Consider the following 23,744-nt stretch of genomic DNA (forward strand, 5'->3'; position numbering starts at 1 on the left):
GCATACTACAGTAGACCGCCGTCATCATGAGTGCCTGGAGGCTGCAATATTACAGCTGTTTGCACAATTCGAATGGCCGTCATACGGTGGCGCGTCTTGCTCGGAGAGTCCAATTCCAACGCAAGGGCCTCAGTTTGCAGGACAGGTGGCGATATATTGTCACTAGTAGTTCATAGTCCCCCGAAGGCAGATGACGAATTCAATGCGACAGTAACGCACGTACGAGTTCTGCACCCCAACGTCAACCCTCGCACAAGTACTAGGACCAACACCACGACAACACCACTACTTTTTCGTGCTACTAACAGTGGTCGTAACAAACACTGCTAACACAGAGTACGCAGTACCCGTTCACACGTTTTGCGAGCCGCCATAAGGGTCAAATTGAAATACGGTGACCAAGGTACATATCTCCACAAGCAGGTGTCAATCTCTGCTGGGTGAGAATCCACATTGCAAAAGTTGAAGGTGTAGTACATTGGCAGTACTTGTATTGCCAGCCTGAGAAAACTGGCGTTCCTGATTGTCGGTCAACACACTCCCCTCGCTCTCTTACGTCTGAGGGTACGTCCCGTGGGCTTAGAGACAACATAAGAGACTGGCAGCGAGGATCCCAATTTGCTGTAGTCCCTACCTCGGCTGCAGCTGTGTGCAAGTATCTGACCGCCCTTGCAGGAAATACTTCTAGACAATAACATCGACACACGATTGACCATAGATAGTACATACATGAATGTAACTTGAATAGACAGGACAAACCACCATCCAAAGCCACTTACGTGGTAATAATATCTCTTGAAATCTTTGAGATGTTGAGCTAGGTGGGTGCACGACTACTTCAAATGAGGAGATTCAAGGCTGCCTTGACGAACTCACTGCGGTGTCGGACGAGACGACTCTGGAAGCACGCTCCAGGGGTAAACCCCACTTCACCCACCAGTTTTCCACCTCATCTTCAGGATCAAAGCCGTGGATATTCAAAAAAGCCTGTCCGATAACTCAGTCGGATACCATGGCATGTACAGAAACAGTACACACCTCCTGCAGTAGCACCCATTTGTCTGCAGGGGGCTCCTCCGTCTCAGTCTCATCCTTGGACTTGGGTTTCACCTCTGGCATTGTGAGGGCAAAGGGATTTGTACTAGCGATCTGCATGACGTCCTTTAGGCGTTGTTGACGGACCTCCTGTACCGCGGAGAGGAAAGTCGTAATCTGATCTCTGCGAGTTAGATGCTGAAACAAGCGGCCCAGCGCCATTCCGTCACACGCTGCCACGACTAGCGTGTATAACGATCCTGCCTGAACGGGATGAGTAGCTAGTCTCAAGTGCAAAGAGTCAATAACTCACGAGGAGATGATGTGCACCCTCACCGAGGACTAACAGCCGACCTTGCGGGTCTATCCACTCATCTAGGTGAGGTCGTTCTGTCATGGGTATACGAACCACCTTCATCGCCAACTTTGCTAGCCGGAGCAACCTGCACCAATCTCGTGAGATGGGCATATGTCGTGTGAACAGGTAAGGTCGAACCCTGGTACGCAACCCTCCAGTGCACTCTCTAGCCTTTCGACTCCTACTTCCACTCTCTCACTTGCATTTGGCTCCCCGGGAGCCCATACGTGAAGAGAGTAAAGATTTTGACCCTAATATTCTTTGCATTGATCTCCGATCTTTAACGAAACCTGAAGGACACTTACGATCGGGAAACCCATCGCACCACGATCTGTACCCCACCATGCAGTCATCTGGATCTACAATGTACAGGAAAGTGGTAAGATTCTGAGATCGACTGAGAATGTTCGTCCAACCAACCTTCCGTGTGAGTTCTCGTGTTTCATCGTCCATTTGCGATATTGGGATCACGGAGCTTCGGAAGACAACAGTCAGCGATTTTCCCGCAACAGGTTGAACAGCTACCCACTTGTACATCATTCTCCCCAAATATTCCTCGTGGTCTCTATCGCCGAGGATGACCGAACGGCAGAGACCCGAGGCACCATCCGCTCCAATGATCGCATCGGCCTCCAAAACTTCTCCAGACGCGAGAGTTACCGACGGCCTCTCCGGATGAGCATTGATCGAGAGCACTTTCGTATTCAGCTTGATGGTAACACCATTTTCTTCCGCAGCCTCGAATAGTATTCTCCGCAAATCGCCAAACTGGGCGCACAACAGAACGAGGTTACGTGTGGGTTGGGTGTGTAGGGGAGAAGGACGCACATGCATACAGATGAATTCGCCGCCAAGCTGTTCCACTACTTCCTCTTCCAGCACGTGCCCTCCCTGGAACCCACCCGTCTCATCTAGGGCAGTGAAAGACAAGATGTAAGCACAACTGAGAGCAGAAAAATTGACTACGCACAGGACACGAACTCTGCTCCTCTCACCACGAGGCCAGCTTCCATCAAGCGCTTTCCCATTCCCCATCGGAAGAAAATCTTAGTGAGGTTAGTAGGGACTCGACATCCCCCTGAAAGTGGTGTCTGGATACAAACGTTTGAGCGCAGTGCCAGGTAGAGGTGTTAACCTTCCTTACCTGCTCTTTGGTAGCCTGTTGTTCCAACAGCGTTACGCGATGGCCAGCACGGCTGAGCCCGATCGCAGAGCAAAGGCCAGCAATACCTCCGCCAACAACTACAAATTCAATAGCAAGAAGATCAGAAGCGCTCTGTAGCCGTGTGAGTGTGCCATTTTAACGCAAACGGAGCAAGGAAGGACGCACCATGGTATGCAGAAGTAAGATGAACAGGAGGGTATCACCAAACTCTGAGTCGTGTGTTGATTTAAGGAGCGGAACGTTCCACACATCCTTCCACGCAAGCGGGAATCACCGCCACCTCCACGATGAAATTTAGCGAGGTGCGATCTATATCTCCCTGAATTGGCTTATCTAAATGCGAGTGGCAGTACGGTACTGAATAACATTGTACGTAAACGTTGGGACACATGTGCTGAGCAGTAATGACAATATTCAAGAATGAAGAGTGACCACACTTCGGCCATATCTTCGCACGAGTTTTTAAATCCAGGCGCGCTGCAAAACAGAGGCTGGGTGGCAACTGGTGGACGGAGAGAACGAGTCAGTGCCTGCCAAAACTTGCAAGTCAGTACTCGTCGATTCGATCGTACCGCTTGGACTCAATGCAGATCTCATCTTCTCTTCCACTAAGTGTATCTGACAATGTTGTCGCCAACACCCGCCGACGCTCCGCCGCTTCCCAGTAAGTACAACGCCTAGTAAATTTCGGACTCCGTTGTAAAATGCTTCTCCTAATAAGGGATGCGAATACCCACTTCAGAACCCAATGAGCAGATCAGATCAGATACGCGAATGGGTCCCAGATCACCCAGCATTCAATTCCGAAGCGGATGTCCAAACCCTTCGTAGGGTGGTTGGGGTGACATTTTGAACGCGTCCATATCAGCACAAAACGGGCAAAGTATGGGTACTCACCATGGCTAGGGAGGCTAAACACGGTGTCTCACGCCTCCCGCGAATCATGGTGGCAGAATTAGACATAGTTCACTGCCTGCTGATGGTGTCAAAGTCCGCTGGTGCATGTTGGGTGCATGTGACTGATGTGAGCAGACAGGTGGCCTCAGTGAAGTTGCCAATTCGCTCAGCAAGTGAGCCGATGCACACCCGATGCACTAACGTTTGGTTGAACAGGTCGAAGTGATAAACGTTGTTCCTTCGCCCCAGGGCTGACCCTGCCACCTCACCTGGGAACAACCCAGAAAGAATAAAGCAGGCTTTAAGCAGCTAGCTCTCAAGGACTCGGGCACGCATGATGATGGGCCGAACTTCCTGCATCTTGTCATCATACCTTACAAATTTGTGAAGCGCTTGCGGGCTGAACGAAGCACAAGGTTTGCACAAGACAATTGTCGCTGAGAGAAGTCTGTTTGTACACACGAAATCACGGAGAACGAGGGGACCCGTGGAGTAAGTTGGGGTAGGTTCAGAAGAGAAAAAAGGGAATTAGCTTACAGCGCTTTGCATAATTGCGTGAAGCTCACCAAAACAAATTCATACGTCTTACTTATTGGGTTCGTCGAGGCCTGTCTAGTACATGTCCTAAGCCCACTGGGGCGAAGGCGGATATCATATAGTAAACATAGTAAACAAATCGCGTTGGCGGGACAAACAAAGCCTTAAACGGAAGCTCGTGATCGACTTCTACTACCATTCTAGAGAACCTAAGAACATCTTCGTTCTCGATACCAGAACCTCACAGTAGGAACCAACCGGGAGAAAGAAATATTATCGGAAGCTCTGAAAGGCGTCGGGAACGCCAGACCCGGCTCATAGAGGAGAGCCCCGAACCCCGCTCGGCCGGCAACCTCTCCACCTACCTGATATAGGTTTGTTTGCGCGGGCCAAATAGACGCGCGAGTTTCACGCAATTATGCAAAGAGATGTACGTAATATTCAGCTCCTCCGACTGCCTCGGAGTATCTGCTACTTCATTGATTACAGAGATGGCCCCCAAGCCAAACCCGCTACCTCTGAGCGACACGCTACGCGATCTTGCCTTACTCCGTGCTTCCGACCTCGATTTGTCGACAGTTCTGCCGCCATCTGCTATGACCAGTGCCTTGGCTGGAGGGGACGCAGCTATCCCCGACTCCGATGCAGCGAGCGGCAGCGTGAACGATGCGGTGAAGCGATCGTACGAGTTCGCACAGGAAGCGCGGATGGTCCTCCGGCTGCTGAACCGAGGGAAAGTGGAGAAGCAGGGAAGCAGGGTGGAGGATGTCAGGAGCAAGCTGGAGGACGTCTTGCAGGGATTGGATCCGACGGGGCGGTCCATCACACATTACGTGGCAAAGTAGACTGTGCGTATTAGACTATTTTGTGCGTAGACTATCATGCTCTGACTAACGTCGAACAGTTTTTCTCATGACAAAACCGATTTTTGTCTACGTAGTCGTGACGCTGCATCACCGCGACTGAAGGTATCCTGACACACGATATAGTCGCGTGGGTCATTTTTTCCCAGCCACGGAACTTCATGATCATGCGAGTCGTGACTGGACTGGTTCTGCAATGCATCATGGCAATTTTTTACATTGAGGTACGGACCCATGTCTTTCTTGGACGGACTGCATAACCTTTTCCATGTGTTCATCGCGGAAGGGTCTGTCGTTTCGGTGCTCACCTTGCACCTTGCGCGCTCGAACCATAATTCTACAGTGACTCACTGCAAAGTCGAAGCGCCGTCCCGCCGCCGACCTCTCCTATTGAGGAAAACTTCCGTCGAGTCGCTGCCAAGCATTGACGTCATGCGTGGCTCGACGCGTCGCGCCAGCGTATCGACTCCACGGATCCATGTCATGTGTCCGCGTCGCTGTGGTGGGCGGCGCAGCTTATAAGAAAAGGGTATTGGCCCTTCGACTCCCTACTCCCCAACTCCTAACTCCCAGTGCTCAACTCTACCAACCCACACCAACCAGTATCCATCAGAATGGCGTCCCACACAGGTATGCTTATTGTTCTGTAATTTTACTAACACGATTTATAAGCGCGGGATCTATAGAGAAGGACCCAGATCGTATCGCAGCGGGATTGAAGGCAGCGATGCATAATCCGAACGTCTCGGAAGAGGCTAAGGACCGCGCTGCAGAGCGCCTGCACGACATGAATGCCCCCCATGAAGTTGCAGGTACCACCGGCGTCGGCCAGGAGCGGAACCGCGTCCTCGGTGGCTACAAAGCGACACTGCACAGTATGTTTCGTTTCCGTACATTGCGTCGCTATTACCTCAGCTCAGTCCATTTTCAGACGAGCGCGCTTCAGACCAAGCGAAGCAGCACGCGCGCGAAGCCCTCGAGGCTGCTGGCTACACTGTCGAGAAGCAAGCTGGCGTCTCCGACGAAGAGCATCATATCCGCGTCATCGCTGGCTACAAGGCTGCCCTACAGAGTGAGTGTCTGCGTTTTGGTCTCTGTCCAAGTCGTCTGACTTGTAGTCGTTGCAGACCCTCGCGTATCCGAATCAGCCAAGGAGCATGCAAGGCAGTATTTGAAGGACCATTATGTTCAATTCTAATTTTGACCCCCGCGAAGGCGACAAGAAGAACGAACCGACTGTGTACTATATCTGGTGTATCATAGGTCTTGTATGTTATGTTTAGCTAATTTCTGCTCGGATCATTGAAGTTTTGAGTTTTGAGGTTCGATGCGCGATCGTCAGTAATTTGTCCTGATCATCACTGATTCGAAAGGGTAAAGCAGACCTGCTTTCGTCGCAAGAGAACTTTTCATGCGGCCACTTTAATAGCCTTGGTCTGCCGAATAGTCTGCGAAACCTGAAGAGCCAGTGAATATTCCGCAACACAATGCGCCAGAAGGGACGACTGACTGTCAAACCATACGATGCATATCCCAATCATTCGAAAGGTGTGCCAACGTCCTCGGGTTGTCACGCCTCATGGAGGCAGCACATACTGGAATCCCGCTCATGGTCTCTGGAGCAAAAAAGTCTATCGGAACCAAACCTTGCATCTCAGCAAATTCTAACCAGGATGTAGCGAAAACTCGCTTCAGGTCCTAGGTCCCTCCACCGCAGATCATTTGCAGGATCCGGGCCTGAGGCAAAGACCCACGCAGGCAGTACCAGACGAACGTATTTCTTTGCACCCGATCGATTTGACTGGGCGGTAATGCGAGAAGACGTAATCCCAGAATTCTGGGTGGTGAAAAAACACATACCAACGGTGCGAGACCAGGATCGGTTCTGACAGTGTTTTTTCAGGGAACCCGCCGGAAAACATGTTCTATGTTCTACACCCTACATCCTTGTCCTGGTGACTCGAACAAAGATCGAATTGTTCTGCTGAACGCATTCGGTGAGCCGCAGAAAACTCTGTGATCTGATGTAAACATGAAAAGGAAATAACCGCAGCAGCACAATTATCAAGACCTGGACCTCCCTTGTCGCAATCCGTCTGAGTCTGAGTGTTCGGCGCGCACGAAGCTGACCTCGGAGGCGGAAAGTAACTGCCTCAAAAAGGTCGCTGCTTCGAAAGCTCTGTGCGCACTCGTGAAATATCAAGATACAATAATTGTAGGACACGCACCGGCTACTGTGGTCCATAAAAGATCGCAGAGCTCCTCGACGCATTCGTGACGAACCCGTACACGGCGCTTCCGCGACCTGTCACAATAGCGTGACGAAGTTATGACTAGGACATTCTGTGTCTGCTTGAAACGTCCGCTTTTGACATTTCCGACCGTCCTCCGGATGAACTCTCTCTGGCAGCGGACGTACACATGATTTCTGTTGCCCGGTGTCTTGGTCCCGCTGTATGCTCAGGTTGTTTCCGAACTCATCAGGGTTGCACTACGCAATGTTAGAGCGCTCTCGTAACAAACAATCCACTCTATGAATGCCATGCCGCACCAGGATACTTGGATTTGCTAGGGATACTCATCAAACGACTTCATTCTGCTTGCGCTCAACGTGCCTCATCTCACGAGTCATCGATGCGGTAAATACTGCTGCAGACGATGACAGACAGCCGATCGGATGGATGTACATGCTTCTGCGTTCGCAACTGCCGGAAGCGCAAAAGCTTACCGGACCGCCATATGGCCATTATAAGAGGAGTACGGATCCATCTCCACAGCATAATTGCTTCTGCCAGCAGTCTCCCCCCCCCTTGTACAGTGCATCTGAGCTTCCACCGTTTGTTCATCTGCCACGATGTTGTTCCAATTACTCTTATCTCTTTCTCTGACCTGCACTATGCTTTCGTTGCCTGTCCTCAATGAGCATCAGACCTCCAGTGGTCCGTGCGTTGGTCTCGGGTTCGCCGCATTCGATATCGCATACAACTTCACTCTTGCGACGTACAACCTCACGGACGGTATTGCGTCACCCGGCGACACCCCGGCAAGGCTCACAATGGTGACTTTCGAGGAATCGCCCCCGGTAACCATCGGGGCACTCACAGTAAGCATTCACCGGATTTCCATAACGACAAAATCTAATGAATCTAATGTATATCGTGCAGCCGTACGCTTCGTACCCTCAGACTCTCTTCCGGAACTTCTCGATGATCAATGGCACTCTGATTCCGACTGGTGCTACCGGTTTGACTGCATCCAACTTTGATGTGTATGCCGGCTCCGCACTGCTCTTCAAGTACTCCCAGGTTCCCGAGGAAGTCGATCCTGGTGCGCAAATATACTGTGCTATGGTAAGTATTCATACTTGCTATCTCTATTTTTGTCGCTGATGTTAATTACTACGCGGCAGGCTAATACCGATCCCGCCGGTGGAGGCATCCCTTACCCCGTCCTCGCTGTGAACGGTGACCTGAACGGCTTCTCGCTGTGTCTCACTGATGACAATGGCGCGGGGCACTACAATGTAGTGTACCAGGCGCAAGAGGGCAACGAGCATTATGATTACAGCACCTGCTACCCCGTTTCTATCAATCTGCTTGGCTTGTTCTGATGTACCACATTGGTAAACTGCAAAGGCATTGGTCCGCTATTTTGCCAAAAACATTCAAGGACTTCATGTTTCGTGTTGTGATCCATCTTCCCGGCTTATAATGTATTTGCACTTTTAACTTGCCAAATATCAATCACGAAATTCCTTGACTTCTGCTTCTTCTAGGTGCGAGGCATCATATGCCAAACTGTGGTCAAACCCTTCTTCAGGTCTGCATGAACAACGTTCCACCATCGAAACAACAAGGGAGCCAAATTGAATATAATATCCGGTCTTTTGTTCCATTCCTCTTGCTGAAAACCAATAGTACTTACTGTCTCAGCATTTGTCACAGTGGCGCGCTTGACACACGCAGTGTGATGGGGCTTAACGTGCGACATGTGACATCCGTGTCTTTACTTTGCCGCTCAGCCAACGCTGAGCCAACGCCAGCTCTCAGCGCAAGCTCGAGTCGAGTCTCTTCGACTATGGAAGACGGCTGTTCTATGTTCGCTTGGGATCAACCCAAAACACGATGCATCCGCAATTTCGGCTTCAAGGGGCCTGCATGGTATCTGTCATATCACCCGAATGGCTCACGGTCTTTGATGCTTTGATTCCGCTGTGTGCTCAGCCCGAGGGTCTCTCTCCGAGATCACTGAGAGCCGGTCGGTACTGCGGCAGCTCCGACGTCTTCGTGGGTTCCATGCAGAGGTGTTTTACCCGAGGTCGGAAATTCTGCAACCGCGTATCTCCCGTTGGAGTTTTCGGTCCTAGGACGACTCAGGTTCTTCCATACTGGACTCTGCCAGTATTGGCTTGGTCCAAGTACTGTGATGCTGCGGGTGATGACTGGTACTGCATCCTTGATGTATGGGACTCTCGCATCGGCCTCTTCCCTTGTTTTCCGATGTCAGTAGGTCAAGGCCGATGGTTCGCCTTTCGCATCAGCTTCAAAATTTTAAGTCTTGGGCCTCGAACGTCGTTTTTTGTCCAAGAGCGCTCGTGTACGCCGTGAAGCTTAGACCCTCCACATATCTCACTGGCAGGGGTCAGATCTCGTCCCACGAACCTTACTCATCCAGTTCTGGCTTCAATATTGCCGTGCATCATCATCGTGTGTCTTGACCATCGCATCTTTGGATTGTTCGGTCTACTCGGGTCCCACTCACATCTATGTGAGATATCTCTATGTCAAGGTTACCTTGACCACGTAATTTTGGGTGAGTCTGTCTTGGTCATGATTGTCGAGACGACCTTGTTACTGCTTCGGCCGGGCTTGTGAGTGCTCGCCGAACCCCCAGCGGATCCTTTTAAGTATGGTGTGGTTCCGCCTCCAAACTTTCCAGTCCTGACTGCGGCTAGGACAACGTCCCAGTACATATCGCTTTAGCGATTTCACCCTTACACGATGTTGTTCCAGCATATCATTCCTCTGGCGTTCGCCACTACTGTGTTCTCCACGCCCGCGCTCCTCGGGCGTCAGACCAACTACCCATGCGATGGCCTTGGCAGCGCGGCGTTGGAGACGGCATACGACTTCACCCTCGCAATTTATAACGTCACAAACGGGGCCGTGTCGTCCAGCGGTGCCCCTGCAGCATTAACTGTGGTGACATTCTCGGAAGAGGATAACAACGGTGCGGTTGTGGAGACCAACGGAGGGCTTACGGTGTGTCTCTCAAACCCACTTTGCAATAAATCTGGCATAACTGACTGTTGTGCTGGTGCACAGACATACGCTTCGTACCCGAACACCATCTTCCCAGGTTTCTCTCTCATCAACGGCACTCTGATACCCTCAGGCTTGAACGGTGTGACGGCGTCCGACTTCTGGGTGTATGCGGGCTCCGTCGTGTTGTTCGGGTGGAGCGAGCAGCCTGACTTGGTCGAACCTGGCGCTCCCATATACTGTGCTGTGGTAAGCATCCCGTTGAATTTCTTTGTCCCACAGGATGCTTAAAGATGTCACGTCAGCCCAACGCTGTATCCGAAGTTCCGTACCCAGTGCTCGCCGTGAATGCCGACCCGAGCAGCTTCTCTATGTGCCTCACTACGGATAGCGGTGCAGAATACTATAACATTGTGTATAGTGCAGAAGGAGGCAGCAAATACTACAACTACGATACTTGCTACCCTGTCACCGTGGTATTACAAGGTCTGTCGGAATCGTAGTAGATTAGCATGACCGAATTGTCTACATTGTGAACGGCCTCTTTGATAGCTTGTATATATACAGCTTTCGACCTTCAAAGGTACGCGCTCGCAGATAACACTTCAAGCAAGAGAGCCTTCGTGGCGTCGATCAAAGCGGCGAGATCGATAAGATAACCACGTGGTGATTGTTGAGCGCTTGTGCCAGTGCGTCGAGCCTTCCTACGGCCTCCTCTCCGGCTTTCCACCGCACCAACACACTAGTCGGTCCTTCATACACAACCTCCACCGGACACAGCTCGTGGTGTGCCCTGTTTATTTCTCGCTCTTCTTGTCTTTAGGCTGACAACGAATGTCACAAGTTCGGTTCATTTGAGCGCGGTGCTCGAGCTACATCTACTAGTACGGAACCGTAGTACGCGTCAGAACACAAAGTAAACCAAACACACTCTTCGGATACTTGGCAGCTTAACGAGGTGCGCATATCTAACGTTCGGAGGTAGCTCTCAAGTCTGACGGATATCACCTTCACCGCGCCCAGGTGAACAGGCACAACAAGCGCCTGCTACAACACATACCCTCTCCTATAAACTGTAACATACCTATTCTATATACACATACACATCCATGGCAACTTCTCTCGTCCGTCGCAAACCATCTACCACCTATAGGTCACCGAGTGTACAAGATCTTCCCATCCACCGTAAGTGGCACGACTCGGTCATCCTGCCTTGCTAACGCGTTGATAGAAGCGATACACACTTCCGGGCCATCTGAACAGAAGTCTATGCCACCTCCGCCCCTGTATTCACACAGTATCATCAACCCGCAACCTGTCCAGGTCAGACCTCCCAGAACCTTAACTTCCCCAAAGAGGTTCCGTAAAGGACCTCCACTCCCATTATACCACCCTTTGGGACATCTCGCGCTCTCACTCCCTGAACTTGATCCGGCTGCATTTGGCCTCCCAAGCTCGCTCACGATCGACGACGGCGAGCTAGCGAACGACGCGGGCCGGCGCGCGTCCTCACGTACGCGGCGACCGGCTCCGAAGGTGCGCGACCGTGAAGGTGGAGGGGACGACAACGATTCCGTTACTTCGCAAGCAAACGCGCTCCAGAACGTCGCTGCAGAGCAGGCGGTACCTCGGGAGCGGAGCCCGCGCAAGAGGCGTGGGGGCGGAGGCTCGGGCGGAAAGCGCAAGAGAAAGGAGGTAGATGATGGGGATGGTGTGTACCCCCCTCCTGCCAAGCGCACGCGCAACCCACGCGGCACAGGCAACGCGACACCCTCTGTTACATCGCCCCTTGTGAACGGTGCGGTGGTCGCGGCGGATGCCGAAGGCAGTTCTGCCGGAGTTTCTCCCCCGATGGAGGGTGCAGAGACTGAAGAAGGACAAGCAGAGGCTCCTCCGGTGAGGAACACGCGTTCCAGACGTCCCAGAGCGGCAGCGAACCGGAGGAGACACTCAAGTGCAAGCGAGACCACTACTACTTCCGTCTCGGTCTCGATTGCCGCGAATGCCAGAGTTACTCGCAGTGGCAAGGCTGAGAACCGTACACCGAGTCAGGAAGCAGCCTTGGAGGCAAATAATGGCCTGCAGAAGAAAGAGGAGGAGGACGAGCAGCAAGCCGCGGCTGCCGCACCGCCGACCAAGACCACCTACGCTGCGAGCACATCGGAGGAGAAAGATCAGGATGTGAAGATGAAAGTGCCGCTAGTAGAAACTGTAGAGGCCTCGAAGGCGACCCAAATTGGAGAAGAGCGGGAGGAGGGTGAGCTGAGCGACGATCTGGATGGGAATCGGTGCGTCGCGAGGACATAGCTGGCTTTCACGCCGCTTGCACTCTTGATGGGGACTATCTCTATCCTGAATAACGGAAGTGTCTGTCTGTCATCGAATCCTCACAATCTTGTATCACTGTAATAGTACCAGTCTTCATGTTTTCGTAGCTTTCCTGTCCTCAGAATTTATTTGATGAGAATCTTGAGATCTCATCTCTGTTTCCCATAATCATGATATTTAGGCGCTTTCGCGCTCACTGACGACCACTACTAGGGCTTCAGCGGCTCCGTTAGGTGCGTTATGGGAGATGAGTTCCCAGTAAATTTGTTCAAATTTTACACAGTGGTCCGGCCAGCGATACCTTTTCATGCACACCAACTGAAGTAGGGTGACAACTCACAGAGCACGAGCGGTGCACTATGCCACTAGCAGTGCCATCTAAGTCGTGGTTTCAGTACCTCTTGCCATCGTTCAAGCTGGATGATACTAAGCATCACCTGGACGTGCTGCGTGTACTGTCAGTATTGACATGGTTTCTTTGTGCAATAGTCGTCCATATCACGTCTCTCTTCCCTCTCTTCGACTCGTCACCTCACGCAGCTCTTCCAGCCTCGAGTTCGTCATTGCTGCATTCACTAAGCCATCCGTTACTGCGTTGGGATGCCTTCCATTTTGGACACATCGCACAGCATGGCTATGTCTACGAGTATGAATGGGCGTTCTTCCCCGGAACACCCCTCCTCATGCGGGGCGCAGCAAGTGTGGTCCGTCTGTTTGAAGTCCGGAGCGCGTCGCCAGAAACTCCGGGCTGGGAGGATGTCCTGCTTGGTGGTGCACTTGCTGCTTGCTTGTGCAGTTCGACGACTACGCTGTATCGTCTTACTCTGCACCATTTTCGCTCGCCGTCGCTTGCCTTTCTTGCTGCTCTTCTCTCTCTGCTCCCAAGTAGTCCAGCCACTCTCCGCCTTGCAGGATACAGCGAGCCATTTTTTACGTATCTATCTTACAGAGGTGGGTGCCTGTACCGGTCCATTGCCTCGATGTCTGATCGAGTGGAGCCTAGGGATGCTATATTGCACTAGATCCCAGTGGTTCTTTGCAGCGTGTACTTTTGCGCTTGCAGGCATGTTCCGATCGAATGGTATTCTGTTGTCGGGTTTCATCCTCTGGGGCGTCCTTGTTGAGCCGTTTCTGACTACACGAAAGGTATGCTCTCATATGCCAATACTTCATATCACCTCTTCACACTTTTCCAGGTACCGTTCAAGAAGCTGGCTTACGCCGTAGCGCTCACCTCACTCACTGTAATGCCCTTCGTCTCTCATCAATACACCGCCTACCGCGCATTTTGCGGAGGCTCCGCCACACCTGCCCCCTGGTGCATTAGCGTCCCCCCATTGATATACTCCTATGTGCAGGCGAAGTACTGGAACGTCGCCTTCCTACGCTACTGGACTCCACAACAGCTGCCGAACTTTCTCATTTCCGCACCTATTCTCGCGCTTTTGTTTTCATACACGACCTTCTACATTCTTCACGCGCTCATTCCGCGCTTGCATTCACTCCTGCTAGGACGACCGTCCGGAAGATCCCTGCCTGCATCGCCCTTCCTCGCGTCTTCGCTTGCACCACACGCCATTCACGCCCTTCTGACTGCGCTTACCCTCCTGTTCACAGCTCACACCCAAATTGTGCTTCGGTTTGCCGCCACCATGCCGCTCACTTACTGGGCTGCAGCGTGGCTCGTCGTCGAGCATCCTCGGTGGGGCGCATGCTGGGTCAGCTGGAGCGTGGTATGGGGCGCTACAATGCTCGTCCTCTGGGGTGCATTCCTCCCACCTGCGTAAACCGCACGGCATGTGCTCTCAATGGTAGCGACGACGCAATCCTTGATTGGTTCCAGCAGTGTGTAACTAGCTGGCTGCACTGGCGAGCGGATCACACAGGCTGTACGCTTGATTTGTGGTGAGGAAGGGACGTTACCGTGCAGCGGCTGTGGGCGACTTCACCGTATGTAAATTTCCACCATGTGGAAAATTGGCATGGACGTTGCCCGCATGGATCTGGGCCGGACAAGCGATTACAGCCTTTATACTATCAAGGACAATGGCAATTGCCCAGCGTCAAAGGCACTTAAACCTCATGCCGATTAGGGATAAATTTCAGCTTTGTGTGTCTATGTCATAACCGTAATTCCTCTTGAAAAGGCGATAGGTACACGGTGCACGCAACTGGACGATGGTGCCTACTCCAACTACTCCTGAGTCCTAGCCCGATACTCACGATTCGAACCTTTACAACTCTACGGCTCAGATCTAGCTCATGTGCAGTACGCGTATCTTTAGCAGTTCTCTGACAAGACCGACCTCATGTCCCGCGAACTCCTCCTCAATTGCCACCTGGACGGTGAATATCCTTCCAGTCACTTTCAGATTCGTGTCGTAGACAGCAGCAACGTGGAAAGTCTGAAAGTGTCTATCACCAAGGAGTTATGCGACTCTGTCCACGATATTTCGACCCGGTACATCCGCGTGTGCAAGGTTACTATCCCTATCCCTCTGGGCGGCTGGTTCAGTGATGTCGTACAGGGGTTGCGTGTTGCGACTCGATTCACTCGAAACGGATCCGAACTTCCAAGTTTTGAGAGTTGCGCAAATTCTTTCCTCGTTTTCCCCTCCTCCTATGCATCTTCACATCATTGTGAAATTTATGATCAAGCCAGGTAGGTGCACTTGGGTGTAATGCACTGGGTCTTGTCTTATTATCATGCTTCAGTCCACCCCGAATTCGCGAAGATAGGCGACGCTATTCAATCGATTCGTAACATGACGGTCTTCATCGCCAGATATGGTCGGTGGGCAAGGTCCGACCTTAACATCTTTGATAATCACGTATCCTTCGCCTTCGATGCTGAACAGGAGCCTTCTTTTCCCCCTACTGCTGACCGATTTCCTAACTTCATAGTCGATTTTGCGAATGCGCTTCGGAGAAGAAGGTCGGTATCGAAACAAGCTAAGGCAGGTCGGTTCAGCCTGTTCTGATTGTAGTCATTTTTGCGCATGGTATCCTGAGTGGACGTTTGCAGGGTCTCAGCATACTGAAGCAGAATATGGGAGAAATGTTCTCTCACTATTTTGCAGAAGTTGATGGTGAAGGTGAAGCAGGCGCGACCGAGATCCGCACATACGTCTCCGCCATGCTGGATGGTGCCCCCCAACGCAGGCGTCGTCAAGAACAAGTCAACATCTTTCGCAAAGAGTCACTTTACTGTCCTCGTTGATACAGTGTTCATGGACCTGGAAGGCTACGACAAGTATGTGCACATTCTTTTAGTACTATAAACACCTGTCGCCATCGACAATCGTGCGAGGGTTCGACGACAGCAAGGCTGGAATACCGCAGATGGTCAGCTTGTTGGTGAAAAACAAATGCAAGATGTCCCTCAGTCGTGGGTATAACATAATCGAGGAGATGAACGTACTGGACCACAGTCAGTATTCAAGATGGGCGGCTACTGCAATCTGCCGCAGGATGAACGCGTAAGTATTCTTCAACTTTAGAGCTACGATTTGCTCCCGAGTTGATTATGGTATGAACTAGTATCTGCACATCGGCTATGCTGCCAAAGACTCTCGGCAGGAAGAATTTGTCTTGAAAGTTGTCTCGAAGACCAGGAAGGAGTTGACTATCATCCAATACTTGAACTCTCCGGCTCTTCTGCCAGACGCACGCAATCACACGATCCCGCTGCTCGAATCTTTGAACGTCAACGCGGACAAGTGCATCTTGATTATGCCCAGGTTTCTTCCGCTTTCGCGGCTGTCCGCCTGGACAACTCCTCACGAATGTATCCGGATCCTCATCCAAGTTGTCGAAGGTGTCAGCTTCCTCCACGAACAGAACATTGCCCACTTGGACATCAAAGACACCAACTTCGTTGTGGACATCGATACCGGCAGGGTCTATATCATTGACTATGGTCTAGCTCGTCGCATACAAGGACCAGAAGACGAGGTAGAAGGCTTCCGCGGCACAGAGGATTGGGTCGCGCCGGAAGTGAACGACAACTTGCCGTACAGCCCCCAAACTTGCAGATCTGTGGGAGGTGGGAGAGCTGCTCAGGCATACGCTTATTATTCGCCACAAAGCTCCTCCCGCTCGAAAGACGCATCTATTCGCATTGGCGCAACGTTTTCAGGATGATAATCCAGATGCCCGGCCGCTTCTGAAGGATGTACTTGAAGAACTGAAAGATGGTCTCGGTTCCGTTAGCACTCAAAACATCTCTAGTGCATAGTCGTGACGCTTACTAGACCGCCATAGTCGCTCGTATACCTCGGACACTCTGACTTAGATGTTTTCTTCCCGTTCATGTATCAAGATGTCTGTAGTAGCTCTAGCACCTTTTGATTCAGAGCAGAGGAGTTCCTCGGCACCGACGGATCTAATCTTATCAGCTCCTACCCCAAGCTCGTGATACCTGACAAGTCCGTTCGTCGTCACGGTCGCCGTCCACGTCCGCTCGGACGTCTACTACGACGTCGACCGTAGCAATGCGCCTGGCTACATCGTCATTCTGAACAGTGACGACCATGTTTAAAATCCCGCTATCTCCCTCGAGCGCGCCAGCGCCTCCGCTTACCGAATTTTTGAATACGCTTCCCTCACCGCTCACGGTCGTTCTCGTCGGCCTCGCGCCGTCTATCTCCAGAGTCCTCCGCTTCGCCCAAATTCTTAGCTGGAAGTCGTCATGGGAAGAGAGTTGGCTTGCTCTTGCTGTTCTCTGGTTTGTTTGTCTGTTGTCACAGGCAGTCTTGAGGTACGTCGTGTGCTAGGGATGGTCGCGTGCCGGTATTGACCATTGTACAGATATCTATTTCCCGTAGCTGTTGTACTCCTCCTAGTTCTCAGGCAACGGAGGCAGAAGTTATACCATGAGTCACCTCTGGTCTCAGAGGAGACGCTCCAAAATGCTGTCGCCGATCTCATAACTATCCGCACTCTCCTACCTTCCATACCGCCGCCCTCGTCCCAACCGCTCGTGGTGCTTCTACGTGTCATCGGGATTCTATATGTTCCATATCTACTGTTGACTTATTTCGTCCGCCTACGCGTCCTTTTTGCTCTCTGCGGCACCGTTCTCTTCACCTGGCGCGCCCGCTGGGCCACCCTAATCCGGCGCTCTCTGTGGCGCAGTGCCTACGTACGATGGTCCGCGTACTATGTCTGGTCCGTCCTCTCAGGCCAGCCCCTCCCTGCGAAGACCATTTCCCCCGATTCGCAGCTGAATGCGCAGTCACTCTCTTCGCAGGCGGTCCAGTCGGAGAACATCCTCCGCTTCCTCTTCACAGTGTACGAAAACCAGCGCTGGTGGATGGGACTGGACTGGACCGCCGCTCTGCTTCCCGGCGAGCGTCCCTCCTGGTGCTCAGTGTCGCAGCAGCCCCTCTCGCCCCCGAGCTCTTTCGCACTACCCGCGCCCACAACGGTGTACATGAGCGACGGGCGTGGCGGGCGCGTGAAGCGCAAAGCACGATGGGGATGGGAGGAGGCAGAATGGCGCGTGATGGTGCGATCAGAGGGCGGCGCGCTTGCCCGCGTCGAGCGGCCGCTCCCGAAGGAGAAGGAGGAGGGCACCGCGACTTCCGCAATCCTGCGCGCGGCGGGGAAGATGCGCGAGGGGAGCACGAATGGATCAAGCCCAGAGCGGCTCAGGGAGAAGGAAGGTGTGCCGCGGGATGGTCAGGACGAGGTAGCTGGGGAGGAGCCGCTGACGGATGAAGACGGGTGGATGTATGCGGACAATAAGTGGGAGAGCGGGAGTGGCAAGGGTGGCATGGGCAAGGTAAGGGTCCTTTGGTCCCGATCTAGCGCATAACTGAATGATGCTCTTGCAGTATACGCGCTACAGACGGTGGACCCGCATTGCCATACTCTACGAGACTGTGGAGCCGGCTGAGCCTGGTGAACTGGGAATCCGCATAGAAGAGAGCCCACATACGGCACGCCCAGATGTGGCATCGCCAAAGACACCGACTGTAGTCAAGCCAGAACCCGAGCACGAAGTGAAACTTGAGAGCAAGGACGAACGTCATGGCCCCGAGGAGGAAGACAAGTCGCGTCTCCGACGGCGGCTACAGGCGGCAGTCATGCATGCGTCGCACTCATAATCTGCTTCCGTGTCGCTGTGGATCGGTATATCTGAACCTGACCTGGTGACGATGTCTTGCGATGATGGAGAGTCTGATATGTGTAGGATTCACCCTTCAGGGAGATTAGTTCGACATCCAGTTTAATGCTTGTATGTATACGTAATTCGTCCAGCTCGCAGACAGCAGCATCGACTGCGAGTCGGTAATGCGGTTGTAATTCGAGCTATCAGACAGTTCATGCAGCCTGTAGTACATGTATGCTCACTGAGGATAATTTCTTCCTGAAGCAATTGGCATACACGTCTATGTGAGCATACTTCTACATTGGTATGGCGGGTATTGACATCCAGGTATTGTCTAGCTCAGTTCGTCGTCATCGAAGATAGCCGTCTTTGGGGCACCGTCTTCTCTGACGACACCTCTATACATGCCCGAGCAATTCAATGGCATCGCGACTGTAAACTCTTGTTAGTCCACAATTACCACAGCTCTAATCACACACTCACCATTGCCTTCATTGTCCAGAGAGATCACGCCACCCACACCACCATCGCGCCGAAGCTCCTCTACACAATGGCACGCCGCCGTTTCAAGAGACTCACCGAGATACCTCATACGTCGGCCAATAGTCGAAGCAGTCGCCAGGCGGATGAAATACTGCGCACCGAGCGTAAGCAGCCACTCAAAGCAAAAGGGCGTTAGCAGACACTTACATCACCGTCGCCCGTCCCGCTCACACCGAGCGCCACTGTAGCGCCCTTGCCCTGAACCTTCCTCCACGCACGCTGTGCCCAGCCCTCAATGCGCCATCCCTCAGCCCAGAACCCCGCACCCATGCTCGGCGTGTCACCAACGCGCCCTACAAGCTTGTTCGTGCGCCCACCGGTCGAAGTCACCGCAGCAATGCAGCCGCGCACGTCCAGTGCGACCGCGCCCACCGTCCCCGTGGGGAGGTGGTCCAGGTTCTGCGGCACGTCGGGGCCCTCGCTCGGGTACGGCAACGGCTCCTCGGGGAGCCCGAGGCCGCGCCGGTGCTCGCGCCAACGCTGCTCCGTAAAGAAGTAGCTGGGGTCGACCATTTGCACGCCCATCTTTTCGCCGAGCGTCTCCGTGGTGGTCCCGGAGAGCATCGTGTGCGGCGCAACGTCGGGCGCGAGGTAGAGCGCACGCGCGAGCTGGGAGGGGTAACGCGTGTGAGAGAGAAGCGTGAGCCCGACGCCGCGGCGCGTGGGAGGGATAGACGGGTGGGTTGAGGGCGGCGTGGAAAGCATAATAGAGGCCTCGAGCTCGTTCTGATAATGCAGTAGAGTGAGCCATATACATTGGTCTCAGTGTGACGACGCACTTTGCCATCGACGTTAAATACTGCCCCCTTTCCTGAATTAAAAAGCGGGCAATCTGCACCGCTTAGGGTCGGCTTCGATATAGATCTTGCGCCAGCTGAGGCATACCTTCCATGGAAGAAACCGCCGCTACAGCAGCATCCATCGCCTCGCCACCTGCGCTCAGGATCGCATACCCTGCAAGCAGTGCATTGCTCAACGCGGTTTTGTACTGTACCTGGAGCTCAGGCGTTGAGCTATGTCGTTCCATTGTGCCTAAGAGAATAACTCACAACTTAAGATCCCTTCGTTTGTCTGCTCGCGTGACACGCACCTGCACCGCCGTGGATGACAAGGGTATACTTGGCATTTCCGTGCACCATGGCTGGCTTCGACGGTAGGAGAGCCTGCTTTTCGTGCATTGATGTCCTGGGCGACATGGCGGTGGGAGCGGAACCGCACATTCATTGTTATCTCGGCATCGAGCCTTAAATAGCTCGGAGAGATAAACCACTTGTACGTGGACTGGCTCTTGATTTCTGGGGAAGAAGCACAAAAGTCAGATAAGACGGGTGCTCGAGAGGATCTGTACAGCTGCGACGACGGACCTCTCAACTGAACAGCTTTTCTTCCGCCTTGTCGCCATTTCGAAGGTGGCGTGAGTATTCGAATACTATGATTACGGCGGTCACACACAAGTTCTTCCCCGGACTCCCCCATCACGGCTCGTCACATCCTACTATCTTAACTTGCACGGTTGTATACGAAGTGAGCTGAAGGATATGATTCTGTGATTCTGTGCTAGCTGGTTTGGTATAGGCTCTCGCTTCGAGAACGCAACGTTTGATGTAAGTATCGGTACTAAGACCTAAGTCACTAGCACTAAAATTCGGAGATTGCGATCCTCTCATGGAACGCACAACTTGTCTTCGACTCCCACGTGCAAGTCCAGGGTATCCGAGTCTATGCCTTACTCCTAAAATGCAGGAATGAAGATGCACACTGTAGGGGTGGTTTCTGCCTCCAGGGTCAACGAGTCGAGGCGAACCATACAGGGCCGCCCCTGCCTCAAGCAGTATATCCTAATTTCCATCGCACGGTTGGTTTTGTTTATTCTCTCCCTTATTCAGCAATTCATGACCTGGGATCCTGAGAGATGACCGCTATTCCATTAAAAGCCGGTGTGTCTTATTCTTTGTCGTCACTCACCATGCCTCTCGCTCCAGTTGATAACCATGGTACACAGCTGTACTACGAAGACAGCGGGTCACCGACAGGCTCTGCAGACTATGCAACTCTAATTTTGATTCATGGCACGATTTTCCACGGCGGTACGTGATAACCCCCGTGTTAGACTTCCAGTGCTGGGCGTCCAAGATTTTGCAGTCCCCGGCTTGTCAGCTCGCTAACGTGTAGGCTGACTGTACACATACAGCCATATTCCGACGTATGTTTTCCTATGCTGCTGCCTACAATTTGCGCCTGGTCTTTGTCACTCTCCGCGATTATCCTGGCTCTACACCATTTTCTACCGCAGAACTTGATGTTTTGCATGGTACGGATGAAACTGCTCAAGCGACTTTTGTGCAAAATCGAGGGCTTGAAATCACCGCGTTTCTCTTGTGGTACATACAGAATCATTCTATTCCTCCGATGTGCATTGCGGATCATGTCAGCCAACGCTCTGTTGGGGGCTTATCTGTTCTTGCGTGGTCCTCGGGAAATATGCTCCCGCTCTCGATGCTCGCACATCTAGACAATTTGTCGGATGAAGACCAGAATTTGTTTAACGTGTACATACGCACTCTCGTGTTGTTCGGTGAGTGCCGAACCGTTGCCGTTGTCGTTGAGAATTGTATTTAACGTTCCCCCGTCTGTCCAGATGCCCCCTTCCAAGTGTTCGGCATAGCCTATCCCTCCCTAGAGGAGCTCTACAACCCCCTGCGTGATCATTCCATACCTGCAGAGAAAAAGGCAGAAAAATTCGCAGATTGGGTCTCTGGCTACTTCGCTCACTCGACCCAAATCCTGTCCTCGCTCTCATCGCTTTCTTTGCTCACCCGCGAAGAGCTCTTCTCCGGTCTCGCACAGACGCCCTTGTCAGATCCACCGCCGGAGCATCTGCCAACGATCGCGCGCATGTCCAGCGCCGAGATAGAGGGGACCGCCGATTACGCGGGTGCACCGCGTTCGCATGTACACCTTGTTGAAATCGCGCCTACAGTGTTTGCCACGAACCTGCGCGCCGCGCTCGGCGACGCGACAAGGTGGCCACACCTGCGCACCGTGATAGTGTGGTGTGATCAGAGCTTGAACGAAGTGGCGTTTGCTGCGTGGGAACTGGCGGGAATGCTCAAAAGGTGGTCAGATGTCAGGCGAAAGGTCGAGATCAAGCGGATGGTGGGAGCAAATCATTTTGTAAGTGCATACTTGGCTTCCTCGGATCGTCCAACGACATTTACCGTTGACTCAGCCCCACTGGGATCAACCGGAAGTCACCGTGAAGTTCCTTGCTGATATTATCTAGGTACCGAGCCTAATTTAACAGCTTAGGGATGGAGACAGCATCGTCCTAGATTATTGATGTAGACTCATTGAACAGTCTTAAAGTAGCATGGCACAGCCAGAGTGCGTGTTTTCAGTTTGACGATTGGTGGGCAGGTTTCCCGCAACATTGTGGCGTCACTTTCATTAAAGACAGCCCACGACGCTAGTGACTGCCGGGATATAAATGTCTGTGCTAACGTGCAAATCCCTCTATGCTCTCCGATGGCTTCCAGTTTTCATCACGTCAAAAAACCCTTCTGCTGTCCTGTCACGCCGCTGCTAGTATTCTGCAAATTGGGCTTTCTTGGCGATGTACTGTGCTCTCTCGCTCAGCCTTGCACCTTGCTCTTGTCGATCACATACTCGGCCTTGTCTTGATCTTGCCGTACAGCTGCCGGGACGGAAGAGTGTATGAAGGGCATGACGTGTCGGGAACAGCTCTTCTTTTGGATCATCCCCGGAATCGAACATTCCTTGCGTATTTGTCGCTTGGCAAGTTTGGTCCTGTATTTGTTCTAGATATACGACTTCCAGCACCTCAGCAAAATGCATTGTACCTCCCCACCATTCGCGATGGGAACCGCTTCACTCATGATCTCTCTTTCTTCTGCGCCCGCAAGTGACAAGGTTGCGGTCTGTCCGGACTGGCATCATTTAATGCATTCTCCTAGAGTCGGATGATCTCTCTTACTCGGCGTATGACAACGCCATCACCACAGGTATCAACGTGATAAGTGGTAGTTCTAGCGGTCTCAACTACAAGAGAAAGATGTGTCCGAATCTAAAATTAGCGCTATCTGATAAAATCTTTGTTCATAACCTGAATGTCACTTTGCCGGAGTGGTTAACGGGATCGCCTGCTACTCCTGTAGACAGCGGTTGTGCTTTGCACGCGTGTGTTCGAATCGCACAGGTGACGCTTTTTATTCTATGGGATGGCTTCGCCACCTTTCATCGCAGACGTAGTATTTGGCTAACCTAAATTATTTGTCATAACTTGGGACTGGGTCTCCCTTTGGGCAACATGTCATGCGTTCGCAGACGATTCGCCAACCGCGGCAGCTCTTGAAATGGACGACCGCCCCCTATTTCAGCAATTTCTTGTCCTCAGCCTCGTCGGCAAGCTTTCTGAGGTCCCTAAGCAGATGACGGGCACTAAAGGGAAACCGATGCCCCATGGTGCTGAGGCTTGCGTACAGTTGCATAAAGGATTCAGGGCACGGGAGTGCAGACTGGAAGTGATATTCACCTCGAGTCCAGCAACATCAGGGTATTCATCGTCGCACGATGTCCGCGATGCTCCCGACGGGCCCCATGAGCTTGACGCAGTGTAGCCTCG

The 23,744-nt window shown here is 52.5% G+C and overlaps 12 protein-coding genes and 1 non-coding gene across 13 annotated transcripts; 11 read left to right on the forward strand and 2 right to left on the reverse strand.

Moving 5' to 3' along the window:
- Positions 1 to 852: 852 nt before the first annotated feature.
- SCP_0310890 (3-hydroxybenzoate 6-hydroxylase 1) lies at positions 853 to 2,726 on the reverse strand (the record flags this gene model as incomplete). Its single annotated transcript, XM_027756474.1, has 11 exons — positions 853 to 987; positions 1,039 to 1,299; positions 1,349 to 1,478; positions 1,532 to 1,644; positions 1,699 to 1,752; positions 1,814 to 1,868; positions 1,923 to 2,161; positions 2,222 to 2,304; positions 2,364 to 2,484; positions 2,538 to 2,669; positions 2,724 to 2,726. 11 exons carry the CDS (start codon positions 2,724 to 2,726, stop codon positions 853 to 855), a joined length of 1,326 nt encoding a protein of 441 aa, XP_027612275.1.
- Positions 2,727 to 4,483: 1,757 nt separating this feature from the next.
- SCP_0310900 (predicted protein) lies at positions 4,484 to 4,837 on the forward strand (the record flags this gene model as incomplete). Its single annotated transcript, XM_027756475.1, has 1 exon — positions 4,484 to 4,837. The coding sequence occupies one exon, from the start codon at positions 4,484 to 4,486 to the stop codon at positions 4,835 to 4,837; it is 354 nt and encodes a 117-aa protein (XP_027612276.1).
- A 632-nt stretch (positions 4,838 to 5,469) lies between these two features.
- SCP_0310910 (Conidiation-specific protein) lies at positions 5,470 to 6,053 on the forward strand (the record flags this gene model as incomplete). Its single annotated transcript, XM_027756476.1, has 4 exons — positions 5,470 to 5,485; positions 5,542 to 5,730; positions 5,787 to 5,927; positions 5,983 to 6,053. The coding sequence occupies 4 exons, from the start codon at positions 5,470 to 5,472 to the stop codon at positions 6,051 to 6,053; spliced, it is 417 nt and encodes a 138-aa protein (XP_027612277.1).
- Positions 6,054 to 7,751: 1,698 nt separating this feature from the next.
- SCP_0310920 (hypothetical protein) lies at positions 7,752 to 8,465 on the forward strand (the record flags this gene model as incomplete). Its single annotated transcript, XM_027756477.1, has 3 exons — positions 7,752 to 7,958; positions 8,020 to 8,205; positions 8,265 to 8,465. The coding sequence occupies 3 exons, from the start codon at positions 7,752 to 7,754 to the stop codon at positions 8,463 to 8,465; spliced, it is 594 nt and encodes a 197-aa protein (XP_027612278.1).
- A 1,390-nt stretch (positions 8,466 to 9,855) lies between these two features.
- Positions 9,856 to 10,619, forward strand: SCP_0310930 (hypothetical protein; the record flags this gene model as incomplete). Its single annotated transcript, XM_027756478.1, has 3 exons — positions 9,856 to 10,116; positions 10,180 to 10,365; positions 10,422 to 10,619. 3 exons carry the CDS (start codon positions 9,856 to 9,858, stop codon positions 10,617 to 10,619), a joined length of 645 nt encoding a protein of 214 aa, XP_027612279.1.
- A 606-nt stretch (positions 10,620 to 11,225) lies between these two features.
- SCP_0310940 (hypothetical protein) lies at positions 11,226 to 12,423 on the forward strand (the record flags this gene model as incomplete). Its single annotated transcript, XM_027756479.1, has 2 exons — positions 11,226 to 11,301; positions 11,348 to 12,423. The coding sequence occupies 2 exons, from the start codon at positions 11,226 to 11,228 to the stop codon at positions 12,421 to 12,423; spliced, it is 1,152 nt and encodes a 383-aa protein (XP_027612280.1).
- A 380-nt stretch (positions 12,424 to 12,803) lies between these two features.
- On the forward strand, positions 12,804 to 14,231 carry SCP_0310950 (GPI mannosyltransferase 2; the record flags this gene model as incomplete). Its single annotated transcript, XM_027756480.1, has 3 exons — positions 12,804 to 13,395; positions 13,448 to 13,590; positions 13,641 to 14,231. 3 exons carry the CDS (start codon positions 12,804 to 12,806, stop codon positions 14,229 to 14,231), a joined length of 1,326 nt encoding a protein of 441 aa, XP_027612281.1.
- Positions 14,232 to 14,961: 730 nt separating this feature from the next.
- SCP_0310960 (hypothetical protein) lies at positions 14,962 to 15,425 on the forward strand (the record flags this gene model as incomplete). The annotated part of the gene is made up of 2 exons (XM_027756481.1): positions 14,962 to 15,106; positions 15,160 to 15,425. The coding sequence occupies 2 exons, from the start codon at positions 14,962 to 14,964 to the stop codon at positions 15,423 to 15,425; spliced, it is 411 nt and encodes a 136-aa protein (XP_027612282.1).
- A 462-nt stretch (positions 15,426 to 15,887) lies between these two features.
- Positions 15,888 to 16,587, forward strand: SCP_0310970 (hypothetical protein; the record flags this gene model as incomplete). Its single annotated transcript, XM_027756482.1, has 2 exons — positions 15,888 to 15,923; positions 15,985 to 16,587. The coding sequence occupies 2 exons, from the start codon at positions 15,888 to 15,890 to the stop codon at positions 16,585 to 16,587; spliced, it is 639 nt and encodes a 212-aa protein (XP_027612283.1).
- Positions 16,588 to 16,976: 389 nt separating this feature from the next.
- Positions 16,977 to 18,554, forward strand: SCP_0310980 (hypothetical protein; the record flags this gene model as incomplete). The annotated part of the gene is made up of 3 exons (XM_027756483.1): positions 16,977 to 17,203; positions 17,254 to 18,229; positions 18,282 to 18,554. 3 exons carry the CDS (start codon positions 16,977 to 16,979, stop codon positions 18,552 to 18,554), a joined length of 1,476 nt encoding a protein of 491 aa, XP_027612284.1.
- A 339-nt stretch (positions 18,555 to 18,893) lies between these two features.
- On the reverse strand, positions 18,894 to 20,298 carry SCP_0310990 (predicted protein; the record flags this gene model as incomplete). Its single annotated transcript, XM_027756484.1, has 6 exons — positions 18,894 to 18,991; positions 19,043 to 19,193; positions 19,250 to 19,828; positions 19,882 to 19,934; positions 19,988 to 20,134; positions 20,193 to 20,298. 6 exons carry the CDS (start codon positions 20,296 to 20,298, stop codon positions 18,894 to 18,896), a joined length of 1,134 nt encoding a protein of 377 aa, XP_027612285.1.
- A 716-nt stretch (positions 20,299 to 21,014) lies between these two features.
- Positions 21,015 to 22,385, forward strand: SCP_0311000 (hypothetical protein; the record flags this gene model as incomplete). Its single annotated transcript, XM_027756485.1, has 5 exons — positions 21,015 to 21,041; positions 21,105 to 21,189; positions 21,294 to 21,677; positions 21,741 to 22,276; positions 22,332 to 22,385. The coding sequence occupies 5 exons, from the start codon at positions 21,015 to 21,017 to the stop codon at positions 22,383 to 22,385; spliced, it is 1,086 nt and encodes a 361-aa protein (XP_027612286.1).
- Positions 22,386 to 23,231: 846 nt separating this feature from the next.
- On the forward strand, positions 23,232 to 23,324 carry SCP_t0311010. Its single transcript is given in 2 exon segments — positions 23,232 to 23,268; positions 23,280 to 23,324. It is a non-coding gene; the product is annotated as a tRNA-Ser (tRNA).
- Positions 23,325 to 23,744: the final 420 nt, after the last annotated feature.

The sequence above is a fragment of the Sparassis crispa genome, assembly GCF_003851025.1.
Source record: "Sparassis crispa DNA, contig_000002F, whole genome shotgun sequence".
Classification (NCBI taxonomy): Eukaryota; Fungi; Basidiomycota; class Agaricomycetes; order Polyporales; family Sparassidaceae; genus Sparassis; species Sparassis crispa.